Source organism: Acromyrmex echinatior, chromosome 9 (genome assembly GCF_024713525.1).
Source record: "Acromyrmex echinatior isolate Ae372 chromosome 9, ASM2471352v2, whole genome shotgun sequence".
In the NCBI taxonomy this organism is placed as follows: Eukaryota; Metazoa; Arthropoda; class Insecta; order Hymenoptera; family Formicidae; genus Acromyrmex; species Acromyrmex echinatior.
In genome coordinates this window covers 12277496-12299815 of record NC_141860.1, presented here as the reverse complement: position 1 = coordinate 12299815, position 22320 = coordinate 12277496, and the positions used below count along the sequence as shown (strand labels likewise).

Sequence of the window (22320 nt, the reverse complement as noted above, 5' to 3'; positions counted from 1 at the left end):
GGTGGAAGGGATTCCTTCCACCTACTTTCAGGCTTCCAACATAGGACATGGTATATACGAGCGGTGCAAGAGGTCTCTCGCAAAGGCTTTGGTAAATGCAGGAGGTAAGGCAGGAAAAATGGCGGATGAAAGCGAAGATCAATGGTTATACGGGGATTCAACGGACGGCAAGGAATATACATCGACGAATATTCAATCAGAGATTCAGCAAAATGATTCGACACTCTCCGAAGTTCAGGAGAACTTGCAAATTCGGGAGGATCAGAAAGTGGAAGGTACTGGTGAGATACCGTCCGAGGTATGTATGCGATCTAACCTCTCTCGATCATTTACAATTAATTGATTCCCCTCAAAATATCATGCAAAGATCTTATATTTATTAGTATTAAAGATTTAATATGCTTGATATCTTATACTACATACAGTCTTTCTAATTATGCACGTTTTAATAATGCAACATAACCTGTCACATCTATAACACAATGCTTGAACAATAAACATCATATTTTGTAAAAGGCTGTGCTATATGATTTAAAGAAAAGATTGAAGGCATTTAATTTAATTTTCATAATTTAAGAGAACTTTAAAGAATAAATAAATCTAGGCAGAAAAAAAAGATAAATAAATCCATCAAACTATAATTTGTATATTTTAATATTTGTATATATATATATATATATACATATTACAATATATCATATTATATACATATATATCATGTTTTATCCTTTCTCCGAACATTTAATCTTTTTATACATTTCGATATCTTAAAGCATACGTTTCTTTTTATAGATGCAAGAAGTTACTGACTCCCTTGGCGATGGTGATGAAGAATCTTCTTCGTTGAATAATGCACAAGAAGAGAACTTAGAAGCAAGTAAAAATGGGACGAGAGATGCCTCTAGTCAGGAAGATGGCGAAGCTGCTAGCGAATCTGATTCCGATGATGATGTACATGTTGTTATTGGTGATATCAAGTCAGCACCAACATATGGTAATTTAAATATCAAGAGAGGAGGATTGCTAACAAATACGTCTGGTGTAGCAGACAAACTGAACAAACAGCCAGGAAAGTTCAGTATAGATGAATTTGAAACTATCGGCGTTATCAATGGGATACCAGCCCATGAGTTTAATTTAGATCAGTTGGAGGATAAACCATGGAGACAACCTGGTGCAGATATCACAGATTATTTCAACTATGGTTTCAATGAAGACACCTGGAGAGCGTATTGCGAACGTCAGAAGCGAATGCGAAGCGAGTCTGGAGTGGGATTAGTCTTAAATGCAGGTAGTGGTAGTGGTAATCCAAGTGGCATGAGAATGCCTCAAGTGGCGATAACCAATGACAACAGCAAATATTCCGGCATTATGGGTCCTAAGAGAGCTGGCCCACCACCTGGAAGGAAAATGGCAGGAACTATAGATGTTATAGGAAGTTCTGGTTTAGCTTCTAGAAGAAATCTGGATAAATCCCCACCAAAAGGAAATGTTATACAAGTTATGACTGCTGATAGAAGAGAGTATTCTAGAAAACCAGGTTTCCCTGATATGAGCGTACCACCTCCTGGAGCAGGAATGCCACCGCCGCCATTCGACATACCTCCACCAGGATATGCTGGAGAACCGACGCCATTCTATATGCCAGAAACTGATCCATATTATCAGAGTTATGAACCCACACAAGACAACCAATGGGGCAATGACCCAGTAAGAATTGTACAATATAAACAATTTGTGAAAATAACATTATTTATAGAAATTATTTGAATTTATCTAATGTTATATAACTTAAAAACTACTACATGTATACACACACACACACACACACAAAACATAAGATAATTTTATTCTAGGCAGTAACTAGTAATTTACTCTGAAAAATAAAGCAAAAATTTTTCTTTTTTAAAGACATGGCAGCCAACAAATCTGGCAATCCCGATGACTGAAGGTGAAGACGACAAAGATATGGGACCTAAGACGATACCTACGATGGTTCCACCAACAAACATTCCACCTCTGATGCAGCCGCGCGATCAGAGGGATGGTAGAGACCGAGAACGAGACAGAGATAGGGATCGCGACCGGGAATTGGATTCCATAAGCAGAGATAGGGACAAGGATAGAGATCGCGATCGTGATAGAGAAAAGGATTCCATGATGAGGGATCGCGATAGAGACTCTATGACGCGAGATGAAGATCGAGAGCGTGATAGATCCAGGTCTCAATATCGACATAAAGATCGGTAAAAATCTAGTCTTCTTTTTTCCGAAATTTTATATCAGACACTAATATATTTTTTATATAATATATGTTAATATATGTATCAATTTTGATACTTTTAGACATCGGCATCGATCAAGATCGCGATCTCGTAGACACAAATCAAGATCACGGAGTCCAACTCGGTCGCGTAAGAAGAAATCTAGACGCTCGGATAGAGAGCGTTCCAAGGAAGAAAGTGAATAAATGTGTGTACACATAAAATCTTTTACTGTATTAATTTACGGCGTCATAGTACATGAGGTGCATCATAGAATTAAGTGATCATTTTACATAAAATAAGATTTTGACTGTTTTGAAATAAGATTTTGAGTACATCGTATTAGTACATTGCATCAGTAAAATTATTCGTAAAGCTAATTGTAAGATATACAAGTTAATTGTCAAATATAAAAAATGAAATATTTAGCTGTTCTTGCAGAAGTTACACAAATGATATAATTTTTGACACAAGTAAATTATTAATGCAAACAATAAAAGTTGAATTTATAGATTGATTGAAGATTGAAGATTGTTTTATGTTTTATCATGTTTAAGAGTCTGAGTACAAGAATTGTCGTAACACTTACTTAGACTTAAGTTATAGATGTAAGTAACGTACAAGCTTTCACATATGACGTACAACATTGCAGTGTCTCCAAAAGAGATATAGCATATGTCATACGCCAAAGCTATGCATTACATCTACAACTTAAGTCTCTAAATAAGTGTTACGACAATTCTTAAGCTCAGATCCTAAGATCTCTTATGCCTGTTCTATAATAGGGTCGCAAGTGATAAATTGTAAGAAATTGATCAATCACAATTAAGTGTGAGAAGAATAATCGACTATGATTGATTAATTTCTTATGGCTTACTATTTACGACTCTATTGTAGAACAGGCCTTAAACTCATACATTAGTCGTATCGCAGTATCGCAAGCGTTGCAGTCTAAATCAAGTTAACTCGATTCTAATTGGACCACAACGCTTACAATGCTGTGATATTAGTGTAAAACCAGATTTAGAAGTAAAATATTTTTTTCATTTTTTCATTGTCTCTGCATACTATTTTCTGTATGTAAGTGTGCATTAGGAGAAAAATACAGGTGTTATAAAGCCACATTTTTGAAAAATTTTTATATTTTGTCAACAAGTCTTTTATTACTGCATTCTGAATCAATGCAATAAGTTGAAGTGAAACAAACGTATATTGTGTTTCACTTCAACTTATTGCATTGTGTGTACTAGTTCAGAAAGTGCAGCAATAAAAAAACAGACTTGCAAACCTAATGCAAAAAATTATTGGCAAAACGGCGAATAAATTCCATTTATTTGAAGCTTGAGATATATGCCTATTGCAGGCTCTTCTAAAATTTATTACCAGTACTAAGAATCTATAATTTACGTTACGTACACTATAGATTTTTAGTACTGGCAGTAAATTTTGGAACACAGCCATACTGGACGCGATGAGTGATGAGCGATATCCAATGAGAGCTCTGTTTTATATCATATGAGAAAAAAAAAATTTCATTGAATATCGCTAATCGCTTATCATGTTCGGTGTGCAGTAGGCATAAATTCGGTAAAAGCGTCTGCTAATGCTTGCACTATTGCGCATACGCGAGGTCTGTCCAATTCGCGTTCATCCATTTAGCGAAACGAGACGTAAAAGAACGATACTTGGTTGAATTCACCTTAATTTGCTCAAAGAGTATAATTGGTATGTTATTTTTCATAATAATTATGATTTTATAATTGTATCATAATTTAACGTGTTAAGAAAGTATGATAGTAGTTTAAATTTGGAAATGATAAATATTCCAAAAATATATATTAATCAAAATACAATGATTGGAAAGTATAGGTTATATTTCTGCATATGAATATATATATAACGGTCATAAAATAATTAATACTTACGAAATCTATAAAACGAAATCTATAAATTTTGATAAAGGAGACGATTTATGCACAGCGCAAATGAAAATTGTTAGCAAAGTTCGTTACGTTGATGGTTCATTTAATAATCTTTTTCAAAAGTGATATTGAATTTTTTTAAGGACAGGTGTGTTACGTTTTTGAAGTTGAAGATGCCAAAGTCAAAAGAATATGTCTCTGACAGTGATGATAGCAGTGAAGAGGTATTATTTTACTAATTGTTCAGCTTAGCCCTCCTTAACTCATTGAATCTATAATTTTATTAAGATTGAAGATGAGCTAAATTAAATAATTACCTTATATTAATTACCTTATATTTTTATCTATTTTGTAAATCTATTTCATACTTATTTTCTATTTATAGGAAGTAAAATCAAAGAAGCAAAAGAGGGAAAGAGAAGATGATAACAAAGCGACAAAAGATGAGAAGAAACCAGCAAAGAAGGCGAAAACTGACGATGAAACTGTTTGGGACTTGGGCAGCAATCGTCAAGTAAATGTGAGAAATTTCAAAGGCAAATATTATGTTGATATCCGGGAGATGTATTATGACAAGGAAGGTGATTTAAAACCTGGAAAAAAAGGTAATATTTTTACAAAGATTTTTTAAATAAACTTTACAGATGATAATTTATAGTCAATTAGAAAAAATATAAAAAACTTTATTAAAACTTTCAGTAAAATATATTCGATAATATTTTAATATCTTTATAGGAATATGTTTATCCATGCAACAATGGCGAAAGTTCATGGATGTTGTGGAAGAAGTGGATGATGTGGCCAAATCAAAGAGTTAAAATTTTAATTCTAATGAATTTCAATTAAAAAATGTGTTTTCTTATATTCACAATTTTTTTCAACGTTAAGATTTTGAAAATGTGTAACTACTGTATACTTTTTTTTTATATTGAATTAAAAGTATTTCTGTGAAACTGAAGATTACATAAAATGTAAAAGTATATTATTATTTGGAAATATCTCAATTTAATAACATTATGTTTATCGTTTATTTATAATAGAAAAATAAAATATTTTATTTGATATTTATCGAAGAAAACTAATATTCTGAAAATTAATTTAATTTGTTATAAAATTTTATAAACTTTTCCAAGTCATAAATTTAATGTATTATATAATATTATATGTCATTGTGTATTTTCCCGTTTTTGTAGCCATGAAAAATGTCTCTACATTGTACTATAAAAATATAATAGTGCCAAGTATCAGGATATTTGTCAAAAAATCATTTCTTTTTAAATTGTTCCTATTACTGTATCAAACAAATTCATTTAACATTGTCAGTTATGGATACAGTCTATATAATAAATTCTGTGTTATAAATATTCCCCCTAACTGTACACATACACACACACACATGGGTTAAGTATAATATGTAAACCAAGCTTCTCTTCTTGGCCGTGTATGCTGAAGTGTAATAAATTTTATTCTATTACGTACACAAATACAGGGTGCCTACAAAAGTGTCAAAACTGTTACGGCGACTTCTGCATACGAAAAAAAGTCGAAAGTGTCTAATAAAATATATGTCCGATTCCAAATGGAATATTGATGGAAACACGAGTCAAAATAAATATGATTTAATGTCCTTTATTCTCTGTTGTTCTAAATCCTAAATCTTATTCCAATAGACCAGATCTTTCATTCGTCTATCAAAATATGAACAAATATATGTTAATAATGTGTCGCTGTCAATTGCCGGTCCTGTCATCCACTGTCTCGTGAAAAAGGTGAGTCTACAACTTACCTAGTTACAATTTGATGAACGAAAGTTCTAAAGAAAGAGAAAGAAGAGAGAATAAAATGAGAAGAGATTTCAAAATTCAACAATTATAGCAACTGATATTTAATGCTGTCAATATCATCCGCGAAACTTCAAATAATTTTCCAAAGTCCAAAACAATTTATTAATTCATGCTAAAAAAAATGTGTCGAAATCGACGGAGAAATTTTTGAGCATCTTTTAAAACATTGAATAAAATAACGAACATTAAAAACATTTACTATGATTCATATTTTCTTATTTCAATATTCCTTAAATCATTCGGAATCGGATATATATTTATTAGACATTTTCAACTTATATATATATATATATATATATATATATATATACTTTCATTTCTTTGTACTGAAGCTAGTATAACAGTTTGGCATTATTATGCAGAGACATCCTACATATAACTTGATATTTTCACACAATTAAAAATTAAAAAATTAATCTTAAAATATTTTGTCTTAAATTAAAAGATAATAAATATTTATTCACAACACAAAGTCAATATTTAAAAAATATTTGGCTAAAGAAATGATAATCATATAAAAATGACTTTAAAGAGATATATATATAAATGTTAAATAATCTAGATTATCAAGTAGTAAAATACTCTATCTTCACTTCCAATACTCTAATACTATATATAATTATATAAAAATAGAAAAAACAATATTTACATTTTTATACATATATACAATAAAAAGAGCATTTATTCAGGTCCATGAACTGTAGATAGGAATTTATTCAGGTCCATTTCATCTAAGTTACTAAGTAATGCTTGAGGATCAGTCGGGCATTTTTTCTCAATCTAGATAAAGAATTGTATTGTATAGTATTATTAGAGGTAACGTAAATATATTAACATAAATATGAATTATTTAATTACCTGTTTCGTTTCTTTTGCTTCTGACAGTTTTCTTTTTCGGCTTTTGGTAGTGATATCTGGAACTAAAACATTTTATATAATGGTATCTAACTTTTTTACAATGAAAAACAAAGTTTTATCAAAAATAACAAAATATCTTTACAATCTTACCTTTTTCCTGCTTATCCAGTTTTTGCTTTTTCTTTGTATCAGATTGCTTATTGTTATTAGTTTTGTTTGTCACAGCGGTTTTAATCGTCTTTTTCATTTTAGCTTTTGGTGGTTCATCTACAGGAGATGACGTAGCCAAAGGTTTTGTGGTATCATCTTTTAGATTAAGCATGTCCTTATCCGTCTTAGGTGTTTCGCAAACTTTTTCATTTTTGGTGCGAGATTTTTTATTCACTGTTCGTTTCTTAGGCGGAAGATTAAGTATTTCTTCGAATTCGGTAGCTTTCATTATCTTGATGCACTCAACAGGATTCGGATCCGAGAGATCTGCATAATTGATTTCAATCTGTAATTCATGTGCGCTATACCTCCTTCTTCTCTTTTTCATCGGTACACTATCGTCATATACAAAGTGATACTCTGTTTTATTCTTATGAACATCGATTATTTGATGCAACTCATTATCACTTTCGTTTTCAAATTCACTCTGTTCTTTGTGTTGCTGTTCAGCTTGACTTTTATTATTGTGCAAATGCTCCTTTTTAGACGCTGGCACTAATTGCAAACATTGAAGAACGGTCGATAATTCCTGCTTAGGATTTTCGACGTTGGCGATTTTCTTCTTGTCCGAAGCTTCAACAAGATTAGAATTTTGAATTTCTGTATCGATTGTCTCGGTTTCATTATCTTTTGCCGAAGATGTTTTGTTATCATTTTCCTCGTCACTAAATAAGTCACGCTTTACTTGATCCACCTTATATCTTAATATTTTGTAATCAGATTTATCATTTAAAAACTGTCTCGGTTTATTTTTTTTATCTTCTATTTGGTCATGCTTTACTTTATCCAGAGCTGATATTTCTTGTTTAACAATATATTTTTCCGAATTTTCTTTTTTCAAAATTTGTTCTTGTACATCAATATTTTTTTGTATTTCTCTTATTCCATCTTTGTCGATATTACTCTCAATATTGCAATATTCCTCTATACTCTCCTTAGTATCTAGTCTCTTTTTTAGATAATCTTGATTTTCTGATAAAGAATTATGCAATTCCGTGAATTCATTTTTCTTACAATTTTCGACTTCATTATTTTCACAAATATCATTTACGAATTGTTTTGTCGTATGATTATCAAGCGGCTTGCTACCATTATTTTTGTAATTCGTTAAATTAGAATCTGTACTTTTCGATGCAGCAACTTGATTCATTGTTTTTTCTTTGTTGTCACAGCGCTTATTCATGAGATTTGGTTTTTCCGGCTCATGTTGTCTTTGCGTATTTTTTCTCGAGGTTTCCTGTCGATTATCTTGTGGCTCCGTATTCTTATTAACATTTCTGGAATATTTTATCGTTGGACGTATATTTCGGTTTCCTCTACCAAATTTCTTTAGAGTTTCTGAAGCTTTGTTTGTTGAAATGCGTTTACGTTTTGTTCCACAAGGATTTAATTTTGAGTTATCTTTGATCTTAGCCATGATGCGTTGTCGTTTTTCTTCTAATAACTGCCTTTGCACAAATTTATTGTTCACAGACGTGCTTTGCTCGCCCTCGGATTGACATTCATCTTCAATCGATTTCCGCAACTGGATCAATCCTGGCTGAATACATTGTATATCTATTATCTTTGGCAGTGGTCTCGGTTTGTTGATTTGTATTTTGCTGTTATTCTTTGGCGGCTTATTTGATTTCGATAATTTTTCGTCTTTCGTCATAATTGCCGATATTTTTGTTGTCAAGTTAATCATTTCTACTCCGCTTTTTGAGCTGCTGGGCGTTTCCGAAATATTAGCCTCATTTAATAAAGTCTCATCTTTAGCTGGGGTTTCTTTTTGAGTATTCTTTAGCTGATCGTCAGTTTTCGTGATTGCGAATATTTTCTTTGGCGAAGACTCCGTTTCAATCATCGCATTATCTGATTTTTTACATGCATTTTGTATATTCGTTGCATCATTTATATTTTTCGGTGCGTTAATATTTTTTTCCGCGAAATCGCTACTGATGTCTGTGCTCGTTTTACTTGGGGCTTTGTCGCATTTCTCGTTTGGCGAACATGTATTTATCGATGTATTTGAACTGCTGGATGTAGATGACGAGGATGACGATGATGACGATGATGTGTCAGATGATGAGCTATTCTCAGAATCATTGTGAGGATCGTTGACATCGGTTATTATTTCCTGATGCTTACTTATGCCTTTAAATTCATTTATCTGTATCAGATCTATGTGACGATCTGTTACAATGGAAGCGTTGAATTCTGCGCTTCCTGAATCTTTGGAAGAAGATGCAATTTTGAACTCTTTGATAGCTTCTTCTTTCGGTAAATTCTCCTTGATCACTTCGAACTCCGTTATCTCTAATTTAGAAGAACATGTCTGATAAGTATTACCAGATGTGAGACTATTGTGCACCGAATGTAATTGTATGTGCGATGAAGATATAATAGGTGACTCTTGTGTACTGTTGTCTTTAGGCTTATTGTTAGATACCTTCAGATCAGATTCTTGAGCTTGCTCAGAGGTGGGTTTGTAGTATGGGGAATTATACTCGCCTCTTTTTATAACATCTCTAGTTATTTCCTCTTTCGGAGTAATAGCTATGCCCGGGGTTATCGGGAATTCCGGGGTGGGAATAAAACTACGTATTTTAGAGGAATCCTCGCTGATCTTAATAAACGGAGTAATTAAACTACTAGAGGGACTTAGTACTCTTGGCGTCGGTGGAGGACCAGATATGTTGTCAAATTTTCTAGGTGTCTCCAAGTTTATCATATCTGGCATTCGCAAGATATGCTGTGTACTGTCCACGGATAAAATTCTCGAAACTTCAGACACTTGCAAATTGATTTGTGCTACTTCCATGTTTTTTGCTTTTTCGTTATCAAACTTCCTTAAATTAGTCGAAATCGTTTTAAGTTGTGCGTATTTTTTTACAGGTTTCTTTTCGGATACCGCTGCATCGTTACTGGATGCGTTTGTATTATTTGTTTTTGCCGATGTCTCACAGGTAATAGTTGAAATCTTGTTGAATTTGTTCGTTGTGAAATCTACAGTATTAACAGCAGCTTTTTTTTTATTTTCTTTTTCATTATTTTGCGATTCTATTATTTTTATGTTTTCTTGAGAATTTTCTTCCAGTTCATCAATATCCTCCACATCATACTTAAACTTCCTGTTCATTTTTGATTTACTGTCAGTTTTTCTTTCATCGTTGCTCTTCGACGATCGAGAACTATATTTAGCTTTCTTATGTATCTCATTATCTTTGATAGAATTTTTTTTCCTCTTTGCAGACTTGATATCCGACTCATCTTTCTCGTCTTTCTTATTCGCTTCTATATTCTTACGTAAATCAGCATCCCAATTTCCTGCTAAGGACTTAGACGGCTTGTGTTGAACGATCCTATCTTCCGAGGAAGAACAAGATGCGCTTGTACTTCCATGTGGAGAAACCTCCCCTATGATAACACCAACACCATTGTACTTATCCCAACCACCCATGAGTTTGGGCGCAGGGCTTCTAGTAGCTATGGGAATTCTATACGACTGACTAACTTTTATTGGACTCTTCTGCTTTTGAGCGGAAGTATTAGAAAGCGCCGGTGATCTAAATAATGAAGTCCTACAAACAGATTTTAAACGTTTCGTCGATGTAGAAAACTGGGAGTTTCCATCCCCATTCGTTTTTCTTGTCGTTCTCGTAGGAGTGCTAAAGTCAAGCGCCCTTATGTGACTGCTTCGTTTGCGCGGAGTGGACAAGCTTAATCTATGATTTTTGGATCTACTTTTTAACAAAGATTTTGGAGTGCGTTTAGTAATAATATCGATGTTCTTAGGTAACTGTTCGTTTCTACTATTTATCGAATTGCCCACATTTTCCATCACAGGCGCTAAATCAATGTCCGAAAGATTGTGGGTTTGATTGATTTTGCTACAATTAAATTTTAAATATGGAGAAAATCCGCTATCCGACAGGCTGATGTTTTCCTCCAAATTGATCATAGGCATATTGGTGCCATCCAAGGACGTTTTAGCGCTCGTCTCATTGGCATAAAGCGTTATAGATTCACCTCCAATGATTTTATTGATTTGCACCGGTTCTATTGGACAATTTAATACCTGTTGATCAATATTGATGGTAGGTACTGTCATGTCAGTTTGGTGTATGGTTTTTAAACGTTTATTCACATTATTACCGTTTTTTGATTGTAATAATTCCACTTGATTCCCTGGATTGTTTGGTTCTTCTATTATAGATGACAATGTCTTGGTTACAGGTAGTTGTTGTGCCACATTTACTGTCCTTAAATATAAAGTTTCCACGGTTTCATTAATTTTGCTTGGATCTTTTGGAGCAATCGGAATAAAACGCGAAGTGGAAGTTGATGTAATAGTTGATGAACGATTTATCAAAAGATTATCCATTTCATCTTTCGAACACACTATCAATGTTGGCATAGTCATGATTTCGTGTTCTGTTATAGGTTGAATTGTATTGGCCTGGACAGAATTAAATTGATTATCACTAGTTGCTTGATCGCGTTTAAGTTTCGTAGGTCTTAATCGCTTTAATGTGGACTTTTTAACTTTAGGCTGTACATTGCTATTTGCAGATAATGTAACGTCATTAGTTTTCTGTATATCTATTTCTGCTAACGGCTTTACAGCATCATTCTTATTTACTATAGAGGTCATTGTTTGTATTTTTTGTTCATTATCGTCATTTACAGTTATTAATTCTTTTGCATCAAGAGTCTTTTTGTCACTGTCAGACACACTATTAATAATATTGGCATTTATAATACTCAACACTGCGGCTGCATTTTGATCTTCTAAAGTGTTCCGATCTTTCTCTTGATCTTTCACTTTGTCGACTTCGTCTTCGCCTCTGTTATATTGTTGTCTTGAAGAACTACGAAGTCTGTGTTTCAAAGGAACATCCGTTGTGTCGTCCTCCGTGATTACTTTAGTATTCATTACCACTGGCTCTGTTAAGTTAATATTGTCCTTATTTGTTTCCATTTGATTCTTTTGTATTCTAAAAATATTATAATACTTTAAAAGTATAGGATTTGATTTATAATGAAATATCCAAAGAATATAAAATCTATACACACTCATTAGTAGATTTTTGGCTTAACTTTCCTTCGCCCTCTTCCTCTGGACTTGTGTCTGTTTCTGTATGCACCCCAATGGTTTCAGCGATAAATCGTTTGAACACAGGATCAGATTCTGTTGTTTCAACGATTGATTTAATAGCATTATTGATCTCAGCCATAAATGAAGTGTTCCCTTCACCGATCATTGATTCATTCAAATCGTCTTTCAAAGATAAGTCTGTAGGGATGATTGCTCTGTTGATGTTCTCTGCAATACATTGTTGTAATTCTTCACGATTCAACATTTCTTTCGTTAATATCTGAAAATGTATGTAAACATGCATATATAATATATTTAATGATATAACGTTCTGTATTCATAGTGATTTAGAAAGTAAATTTTTATTAATTATAAATTATGTTATTGTGTAAATAAAATAAATTGTGTAATTATTTTAATGTAAATAATATAAATATACAAGTAGAAAATTAATCACTTAGATGCTTACACTAAGATTTTCAATAGGCACATCATTAGATTCGGACTCTGATTCAGGTATCTCATAAGGAATAGTTTGGACTTCTGTACTAGAAAAACTCAATAATTCTTCTGTACTTGTGGCTGCAGTATATTGTTTAGGTATTGTACTAATTACATTGTTTTCTTCCTTTTTTTTATCATCAATGTCCATTTCGCAACTTCGTACACTTGAGACATCGTCTATACGAACAAAAATAAAGCTATAAACTTGTCTATTAACTTATATAATTGATCTGCTGTTTTTATAATTATACCTAAACTTATCCGAGTACTATTATTTCTGTTATGTGTAGCAATACTATTTGTACTATTATGTTTATCGGAATCACATTGTCTGTGAAGTTCCTGTGTGAAATTGTCATCTCTTTTCTCTGTATGAGTAGCATAGTCTATCTGCTTTAACAAATCAACATTTCCAGGCAGACTTTCTAACGGTGTTGTGTCAATATTATGACAACTTGCTGCTATATTTAAACATCAAAATTTTGTATTATATAAGATATTATAAACATTACAAATAAATAAATAAAATAAACATACGTGGGCTTATGATTTCAGATTGTTGTACTAAATTTAACTGAGATTTAATATTGCGTTTAATTCGTTCACTATTACTATGGTGCCTTTTCCGTAAATTACTTGCAACAATAGGTGAGCCACTTGATGTTTGTGTATTGCTCTGTAAAATATGAAAAAACATTATGTCATATAATTTAAATATTGTAACCTATGTTTATATGCTCTATATTTATTGTAGTTTTTCTTTTTAGAGCTTGTCCAAAATTGCCTTTCCATTATGCTAAATATGACAGATTTCTGCAAATTTAGAATACTGTGGAAAGCAATTAAGATAATGATAAGTTACCTGTGAAGGTACATTAATATTTACAACAAATCGTTGACCACGTGGCTCTTCTACAAGAAACTTCAGTTGTTCTATTAAATCTCCACAATGCTTTAACTGTTCACAATCAGTGGCTTTGCTTAACCGTTCTTGAACTATAAGAAATAATGTATGTTTGGACACAAGCTAAATATTTGCAGAATATATCATCTACATCTATTTATTATTATTACTTAATAAATTTAAACTAAATATTTAATTGGCACTATTATTTACTCATAGCACTGATAGCTGATAATTTTTCAATAATATCCATTAATGTTAAACCATTAACTCTGGTGCTAAATCTCCTCCCACAAGAAAGTACTGTACGGCATTCTTGCAAGTGTGGAGATGTTTCTAAAAACAGTTTAGCTGCTTCAGTACATTTTTGATCTTCCAAATAACCTAGAAGCAAAAATTTTTTAACAGATTTACAACATAAATTCAATCAACCATACAATTTGATTAGTACTATTAAATAAAAACTATATATAAAATAAATCTAAAGTATAAAAACATTCCTACACAATACATGAAGAAAAGATCTCTTTGTTGTGCTTTCTATAGTGTTTCTTCCATCCTCCCCAAATTCGAGCATATAAAAAAACATAGTTAAAACAAGCAAACTCAAAGAAATACATTTAACAAAAGTTTTTCTTTTTCTATTAAGGAAACTTTAGTCGTACAATTACATAATATTTGTAATCTTAATGTATCAATATTACTCTCAAATATAAAAAACACTTTGTCATATTATTTGTTTGCACATTAGATGCGAAGACATTAAGAAGACAATATAATTGCGTGAAAGAATTCGATGGCATAAAAGAGATATATTCTTTCAAGCAAAGGCAGCAAATTGATTATGACAGCTAGATAAGAAAGACTACAAAGTCTCCGAGGGATGGTATTCTCGCGGGAAAGGTTACACATGATATTTTGGTTTTGATTCTATTGGATCTTACCGAGTACCAGTCGCGCGATCTCGGACGGTAGTAAAGCTTCCATGATTGCGTCGAATATACCTCGCAATGCCCAGGAAATCTCATCGAGGCATCACGATTTAAGGCAAACAATGCTTTCTCTCGAATGCGCTATTGCGTCTCAACAATGGCAACAAATGGCAAACATGCCAAACATTTGTAATGCATTGCTACCAACGTGTAGCTTCTCGCTTTTCTCGAATTCGACAACTTTGATTGACAAGTTTAAAAAATGAATACGCTTCACCATTCTTTTTTCAAAACGGAACGAGACTGTTTGTTGCGACGTTATCGCAATTATCGTTTGCAAAGATGTTTAAATTAGAGGTTTGGAATTTACATCGACTCGTATTTTCGCTCGCTCTATTTAAATTAGAATATTCATTTTACGTCGTCAAGCACAAGACTAAGTGGAAACGCAGAAAGAACAACAATGTTACAGCTTGAGAGAATGTCACCCTGTTTTTTAAACTTATATTTCGCGGCTGCATTCAAATCTTTCATTCATATCATCGCCATTTTTACAATTGACAAACAGGAGCCGCCGCGCCGAAAGAAAACAATAGTTGGCATCATGGAGTAAAAAGAGAAGACCAAACCACTGATGAGATACTATTAAAGACCGACATCCTTAGGCCGGAATCAGACTACGCATTGAAGATTGAAAGATTGAAGTTTGACCAATCAGAACAAAAGGAGCGAAAATTTCTTTGTCCTTATTGGTGAAATTTCATTATGCAATGTCGTTGACATCTGATTGGTCGAAATTTGCCCATCCTCATCATATAATGCTTCACCTTTCTGATTCTACATGACGCACTTTTGTTATTTGCACAGTTTGTGACAAGAAGTCTACATACATGATGCAGATTGTAGATTGAAATGTTATCGAAGAATAACTTAAAATATTTCTGCCAAGTGATTTTTGTTATCTTTCCTACATAATTATTTTTTCTAACGTTTACTTAAGGTACATTATAATTCCTGTAATTTTTTCGTCTACGATTGTACTTCCAAGTCATGCTGTCGTCTGTCTAATTGCTCTTAAACATCTATTATTGGAATATTTGATCGTGTTTTTGTTTATCAAATATAAATAAAGGATTTCTGCTTTTACAATTGAGATACGATATGATTTTTTTTTTTAATAATGAGATCGATAATAAAATAAAGAAGTTGTCAACAATGTATATATCAACAGAATATTTAACCTAAGTAGAAATATCCTAATGTAATTTTTTTCTTCTTTGCACAATGAATAAAAATTTGTATAAAGAGTATTGTGATTGAATTAGATAGAAGTAAAGAATTACATATATCTATAATATGGGCGACTTTTTTTATTCATCGATTGATCAATTGCATTGTAAGTAAATATAATTTTGTTATGTAAAAACTGCATTTGCACATAATATGATTGATCAATCGATAAATTAAAAAACTCGTTCTACATATTGAATATAAAATACAATTATAATAGAAAATAACAGATTTGATTATTAAATTATAAATACAGAATTATTTATGCTGATTATAATCTGTTAACTTATGTTTTAACAATTCTTACAAATTATAGCATAAATTAACAGAATATGGTCAGTATAAATGATCCTTGAGAGCCAAAGACAGATGGTTGTAATTACAAATGTTTTATATTTCTTAGGTACTTGAAATGGGTTGGGTATTAGAGGTAGCCAAGATGTTTCTCTATTTATCGTTTCCTGTTGGAATATTTCACTATGTCAATCAGCCAGCCTACTTTGATAAGTGGGTGATACAAGCAAAAAAGGAATATTTCCCAATTCAGAGTAAACAGGTGCATAAGGAGATGGATGACTTTATTCACGACTTCAATGCTAAAATTCAAAAGAAACATTTGGACTCTATGGAGAGACAGAGTAAAAACAAACAGTGAAGAAAATATATTGTAATGTTTTCAATTGTGATAGTAGTAGTAAAATTTATTTTTTTGTACAAAATATTAAAATACCTTTGGATAATTAGCAGTTGGTAAAAATAAAAATATTGTTGAAGACTGCTTTAATTCTCATATTTTTCTATATTATTATAGAAAAAAAACTTATATAAGCTTTGAAATTATAGAAAAATTAGCTTATTTTTTTTATTTTTTTAAGCATCATATTTTATAAAATGTATTTCTTTGTAAAATATTTTTATTGTAACATACTTTTTATTAAGATGTTTATTATATAAGATATTTTTTATTATTTAAGAATATAAATGTAATTGAGAGTACAATATAATTTTTTTATGTTATAAAAAAATTGTTTTTATGTTTTTTTTTTTCGTTTTTGAGACTTACATGTTTTTGAATATCTTTTTAATGAATGTGTATTTTATTGCCAACAATTTTATGGTATATGTTACGAGAGATATAAGTTAGTCTAGGTGGCGTTTGTCATATACGGAGCAGAGAAAACGACGATACGATACCTCCTCTAGAACGAGAGTCCAGAGAATCACTATGCTAGTAACATCTGTGTAATTAACCCGCATGTCATTTCCAATAAGCGAAATGTTCCGCTAATGTAAACAAAATGGTTTAAACATTTGAGACTCCGACAAAAACACACCCATTGCCGTCCCTCCAGGGTGCCGTGCGTCTGTCATCATGTGGAAGTGCCACAAATGCGGCAAACCTGTTTACTTCGGTAAGTTTTCGCGATTTGCGATTTGTTGAGGCGATGTACTCGCTCTGACAAGTATCATGCTACTCACGATTTGGAGCAGAGCGATCGATTTACCTCGTTACTAAACGTCATGGGTATCAGTGCAGAACACTCTGCTGTGCTTTATATTGTGAATAAAATGAAGAATCGAAATTGTCTATTGTTATTGCATTACTTTGATTATTCATAATATTGAAAATCAATATATATTTGTACAATATTGTAAAATAACAATAAGAGATCTGTACTGTCATTAATATTGTAACTCACAGAGAAAATTTATAGTAAATTGTTTAGATACATAATTCAAACAAATATATCAACTTTTTAGCTGAACGTAAACAGTCTCTGGGATATGATTGGCATCCAGAATGTTTGCGATGTGAGGAATGTGGAAAGCGTTTGAATCCTGGACAACATGCAGAGGTAATGTAAATAAAGCATTTATTATTCTTTTAGTTATAAATTGATATAGATTATGTGATAATTATAATATATTTTGTTATTGTACTAAAATTAGCACAAAGGCGTGCCTTATTGTCATGTTCCTTGCTATGGAGCATTATTTGGACCTCAATTATTCGGCCATGGCACAAGGGTGGAATCACATACTAGTTTTGGAAAAAAGGAAAGTCGACCATCTTTACCAAGGTAAATACACATAAAAATTCCATATAAATAATTTAAAATAAATTTTTTATTATTTATTTTAAGATAGTATATAATTTTGTTATTTTGTGTTCATTGCTTTAGTATTATAAACTTAAATTTAAAAAATCCAAGAAGTTCTATTTAAAATAAATTTAAAATCGTTATAGTTGAATGTTTCACTGAAGAAGATAAACATTTTATTATTTAGATAATTCATTATTTAAATAATTTCTTAAAAATAAATATCTTTTTAGATCGCATTTAGAATCCAAATTGAAAGTTTTTAATCAGTATTACGAAGGCAAAAGTGGAGGAATTCGAAGTCGTGAGGTATAAAGGCTTTTTGAAATATTTGTACATAGTTCTTATTGTAAAAAATATCTTTGTAAACAAATAGCAATTTAAAACAGGTTAATGGAAGATTGATACTAGAGGGTGCATTGAGAATTTATTGGGGAGTCCGTGGTGTAATTCATCTGAAGGAAGATGACGATCAGCGCACAGTAGTTACTGCACGAAATAGAAACTCGTGCAGGCACAGTGTTTCTGAGGTCTTTGTCATTTTTATTTGCGTTAAGGTTTGATAATAACATTCTATTCATTGCTTTTAATTATAATAGGATGTTGAAGACGAAGATAAGGCAGATGAGCTATCTAAGAGCACATTAGACAGCACTGTGGAGAATAATGCAAAGTCTGTTCCAACATCGCCCGATCATTTGAAGAGTCTCACTTTGCCTATGAAATTAGATGTCAAGAATATGGAATGGGACGAATTAGATGAACTCTTACAGGTTTTATTTTTAATATTTATATTTAATTGATTAAACAGAGTAAACCAGAGAAGTATGATTGCAGGTGGAACGAAAGGTTGAGGATGGTAATAAATTATATCAGACGATGCCTGAGAATCTTCCATCAATAAGTTCGCAATCTAGTGTGGATACGCCACCGCTCTCGTCTCAGTCGAGTCTCGATCGATCGGATTCCCGCGAAAATTCGGAAACGAGCAGCCCCAATCACCACATTACTAGTCGAGATAACGATAGTAGCTTAAATAGCACGCCAACGCACAGCATAGGTAGTTCTTCTAGTACAGATACTCCTGTCTGTAATTTAGGAGCTTCTAATCGAAATGGTACGCTTCGAAGAGTAGAATACTTCGACAACTTGGAGAAGAATCCCGGCAATAAGTCAATTAGTACCGACGATAGCTGGATCGAAAAGGGTTTGAATCGATCGTTGTCCGGTCCTGATTGTCTTCAGAGACATAGAACTGATAGTGACACGGATTCGGTGAATTCTTTGCAATTCAGAGAGGACGACAATATGACTATGTCTACAGACAGCGGATTAGAGGTATCATATCACAAATTTATTCTGTCAACTTCATAATTTTAAGTGCACATATGAATTTATTTTCTGGTTGCAGCTAGATGGTGTCGTTTTGCGTCGCAAACAAGGCTCCACTGCGATCAGACGACGTCCAGGCGGTAGACGTCAATCGCGAAGCCGATTACGACGTCGTTGCTCGATCAACGGCCACTTTTATAACCGAGAGACCAGTTTCTTCACGCCACCTCACGGGTCGCAGATGTCCGTTTGGGTAACGAGTCTAGTGAACACTCAGGAAGTTATTAATCTTATGTTGGACAAATATAAAGTCGATGCCAAGTCCGATAACTTTGCATTATTTGTAGTCCGCGACAATGGTGGTAAGAAAACTGCGATTCTCTAGAAAATTGACTTACGTGTGATTATATTTTTCTTCATTATATGCAATCTGTATTGTTTTCAAGAACAAAGAAGACTGAAGGATGACGAGTATCCTTTAGAAGTTCGAGTAATCTTGGGTCCTCATGAGAACGTTGCACGACTGTTTCTGGTCGATAAATTATCCACGCCTGAAATCAGTTCCGATGTTGCGCAGTTTCTTAATTTATCTGTAGCAGAATGCCATGGCATACTACAACGTTACCATTATGAAGAGGAACGTCAGATTCTCGTCTTAAAAGAAAAGTGAGTACATAACATTTGTCAATAAGAATCTCAATATTATAATAATTCGATATTTCAGATATAAAGAGATGCGAAAAAGAATAAAACAAAGAATGGAAGACCTAAAAGTTCGTTTATAGATAAAATGATGAATGAATGTCGCATGGATATTCACGCAATTATTTTTATAAGCGATTAAAAAATTTCTCTGTAGAAAAATGTTCATGTAGCAAGAATCTATAACTCGTACCATGCCGAATAGGTATGTATTGCAGTAACATGACACAATCTATGACATAAAGCATTTCTGAAATACTATTTACAATATACAACTGTATTTCAGTTTTATTTGTAGCTTAATGGGCTTTCTATATGGGCTTCTACAAGCTGTTACTTAAATTTTAATTCTTAAACCATAAGAAATTAACCAATCACAGTTGAATATGAGAGTAATCGATTATGATTTCTTATAGCCAATGTCTTATAGCTTAAGATTTAAAGTTTAGATAATGACTTATTGTAGAAAACCCATAATATTTCGTTATTATATTCTCCTTTATTTTAAATTTCTGTTGCATTTATTCTATAATTGTTATATATGGAATTATTATTAATAGTATACTTTAATATGGAGATCGAATCTCTAGTGATTTTATATCAAATTTTTGCATTTATCAGAGACGACGTTTTATGTATATGTGTATAAATATATATATATATATATATATATATATATATATATATATGTATATAATAAACGTAATATGTGAAATATATTATTCTTATATTTCTGTTATACAATTAATTAAAATTATTAAAAAATTCAGGAATATTTTCAATTTATTTTGCATTGTAAGCAAGACCTACAATATTTTATTAAGAATTCAAACAATACTATAAATTACTAGTGCTGCAATGATTATTGCTTATAAAATTAGTTAAATTAATGAAGAATCAAGAAAAGATATATTTGATATTTTTCTGCATGGATGTTATTTATAATCACATAAAATTCTACTGTCACGATGGATAGAACATTGTGTTTTATCACAATTTTTCAGCATTCCGACATCTTGATGAAGTGATAAAAAAAATAATGAAAACATATTTTTCTATCGGTTTTTAAAGGAGATCTGTTTAATGAACGAGAAATCATTTATCGAATAGATGTCGATAATAACTGTTAAGAATTTAAAGTCTTCTATCCTTTGCATGTCAACGTGGCCCAGATATAAGTGGATATATACGCATTATGTATTCAGCCGTACACAATTGCTGTCAGATATACTCTGATAGCAATCCAAGACTATTGTTATGAAATAAATTACAGAGCGCAAAACAAATGCTGCACGCAACAATTAATCGTCAAATATTGTAACGCGCCGCGAATCTATGGAATCGCCGTTTCAAGCTAGTCATGTTTCACGCTTAGTCACTGATATCGATTGCATCCATCCCATTTTCATTTAAAGGCCAAAAGCAACATATACTGAGCCACGTTTACGTACATTACAAAATACGTTCTATATGCTCTCGATCTGCCAGTTTAGAATATTAAATTAACGAATGCGCCGCGACACGCATGAAGATATATATATATATATAATTTAGAATACCTATCAGAATTGTATATTAAAGGATTGTAATAATCTCCTAGATTGTAGGTGGCTTTTACTAGCAGTAAAAAGATATAATCCTTATAATCATATATTGATTAACAGAACACATCGCATTATTGTGACGTTAGAATAAGTTTATCATTTCACGCCAATTAATCGTTTTCTACTGCTGATAGATGAGCGAATACATATATAGGTATAAGTATGTATTTTTTCTATTATGCCGATTAGCCAGATAAAAATACTCCAAAATAACCATGACATATTGAGTGTGTTTTGCCCTAAAAAGGATAAAACTGAAAGTAAATATCTGAGCACGAAATATTGTAACAAATCCAATATGATTGACGTGTAATGTCGTTGACAGAATAATAAAGTGATATGGTTGCTTCTTTTATATCTTCGTTCTGTTTCCTCGATTTGAAAAATAAGAAATTTTTTAAAGAGACTCAGAGATTTAGTCTCTCTAACTCTTGAAGTATATATCGATTAATAATTCATGAGTGATTCTCATCTAGAATTACCCTTCATCTTTCTCGAAATGAATTCTTTCTATTAACCATTTGACATGCCATTCTGGGTGACGTATACCCAGCTTTCTTTTTCCAATGTTTCTTTTATTGCTTATAACTTGGTTGTTAATAAAGATACATACATTTGTTTGGTACTATTTTCTGTAATACCTGGTGTTTCGATTGAAAAACATGCTTTACCATACTTTAAAATCTTTGGAGTTGAATCTAATTCCAAAGAGTGACAAAGAAGACAATTAAGTCAGTGTTGAAAAAGAAAGAGTGGCACAATTCTCAATTTT

General features: G+C 32.0%; 5 protein-coding genes and 1 long non-coding RNA gene across 12 annotated transcripts; 4 read left to right on the top strand and 2 right to left on the bottom strand.

The window, feature by feature from the left end:
* The first annotated feature begins 29 nt into the window (after positions 1 to 29).
* Fip1 (Factor interacting with poly(A) polymerase 1) lies at positions 30 to 4416 on the top strand. 2 transcript variants are annotated; one of them, XM_087409562.1, is made up of 5 exons: positions 30 to 298; positions 793 to 1710; positions 1912 to 2246; positions 2347 to 3989; positions 4335 to 4416. In XM_087409562.1, exons 1-4 carry the CDS (start codon positions 119 to 121, stop codon positions 2468 to 2470), a joined length of 1557 nt encoding a protein of 518 aa, XP_087265688.1. In that variant the 5' UTR covers positions 30 to 118; the 3' UTR covers positions 2471 to 3989; positions 4335 to 4416. The 2 variants fall into 2 exon arrangements, with proteins under 2 accessions (XP_087265688.1, XP_011060819.2); XM_011062517.2 differs by having other exon boundaries at positions 4330 to 4416.
* On the top strand, positions 4336 to 5436 carry Ssb-c31a (single stranded-binding protein c31A). The gene is made up of 3 exons (XM_011062512.2): positions 4336 to 4410; positions 4572 to 4791; positions 4922 to 5436. The coding sequence occupies exons 1-3, from the start codon at positions 4360 to 4362 to the stop codon at positions 5002 to 5004; spliced, it is 354 nt and encodes a 117-aa protein (XP_011060814.2). The 5' UTR covers positions 4336 to 4359; the 3' UTR covers positions 5005 to 5436.
* A 175-nt stretch (positions 5437 to 5611) lies between these two features.
* Positions 5612 to 15089, bottom strand: LOC105149823 (uncharacterized). Of its 3 annotated transcripts, none has more exons than XM_011062508.2 (10): positions 14531 to 15089; positions 13800 to 13970; positions 13545 to 13678; positions 13220 to 13358; positions 12934 to 13140; positions 12648 to 12859; positions 12157 to 12458; positions 7039 to 12077; positions 6889 to 6950; positions 5612 to 6810 (listed from the first exon to the last, which is right to left on the bottom strand). In XM_011062508.2, exons 1-10 carry the CDS (start codon positions 14571 to 14573, stop codon positions 6712 to 6714), a joined length of 6408 nt encoding a protein of 2135 aa, XP_011060810.2. In that variant the 5' UTR covers positions 14574 to 15089; the 3' UTR covers positions 5612 to 6711. The 3 variants fall into 3 exon arrangements, with proteins under 3 accessions (XP_011060810.2, XP_011060812.2, XP_011060809.2); XM_011062510.2 differs by having other exon boundaries at positions 12934 to 13143; positions 13569 to 13678; XM_011062507.2 differs by having other exon boundaries at positions 12934 to 13143; positions 14531 to 15088.
* Positions 15090 to 15343: 254 nt separating this feature from the next.
* Positions 15344 to 16586, top strand: LOC105149822 (protein PET100 homolog, mitochondrial). Its single transcript, XM_011062506.2, has 2 exons — positions 15344 to 15518; positions 16212 to 16586. Exon 2 carries the CDS (start codon positions 16221 to 16223, stop codon positions 16461 to 16463), a length of 243 nt encoding a protein of 80 aa, XP_011060808.1. The 5' UTR covers positions 15344 to 15518; positions 16212 to 16220; the 3' UTR covers positions 16464 to 16586.
* Positions 16587 to 16722: 136 nt separating this feature from the next.
* Rassf (Ras association family member) lies at positions 16723 to 21903 on the top strand. Of its 4 annotated transcripts, none has more exons than XR_846644.2 (11): positions 16723 to 17220; positions 17570 to 17664; positions 17759 to 17889; positions 18144 to 18219; positions 18300 to 18440; positions 18510 to 18683; positions 18748 to 19248; positions 19322 to 19604; positions 19689 to 19908; positions 19967 to 20149; positions 20949 to 21903. XR_846644.2 is itself a non-coding variant. In XM_011062505.2 (11 exons), exons 1-11 carry the CDS (start codon positions 17181 to 17183, stop codon positions 20025 to 20027), a joined length of 1647 nt encoding a protein of 548 aa, XP_011060807.1. In that variant the 5' UTR covers positions 16723 to 17180; the 3' UTR covers positions 20028 to 21903. The 4 variants fall into 4 exon arrangements, 2 of the variants coding, with proteins under 2 accessions (XP_011060807.1, XP_011060806.1); XR_015546177.1 differs by having other exon boundaries at positions 20231 to 21903; XM_011062505.2 differs by having other exon boundaries at positions 18748 to 18970; positions 19046 to 19248; positions 19967 to 21903.
* Positions 19243 to 19773, bottom strand: LOC147908632 (uncharacterized). Its single transcript, XR_015546179.1, has 2 exons — positions 19641 to 19773; positions 19243 to 19504 (listed from the first exon to the last, which is right to left on the bottom strand). It is a non-coding gene; the product is annotated as an uncharacterized LOC147908632 (long non-coding RNA).
* Positions 21904 to 22320: the final 417 nt, after the last annotated feature.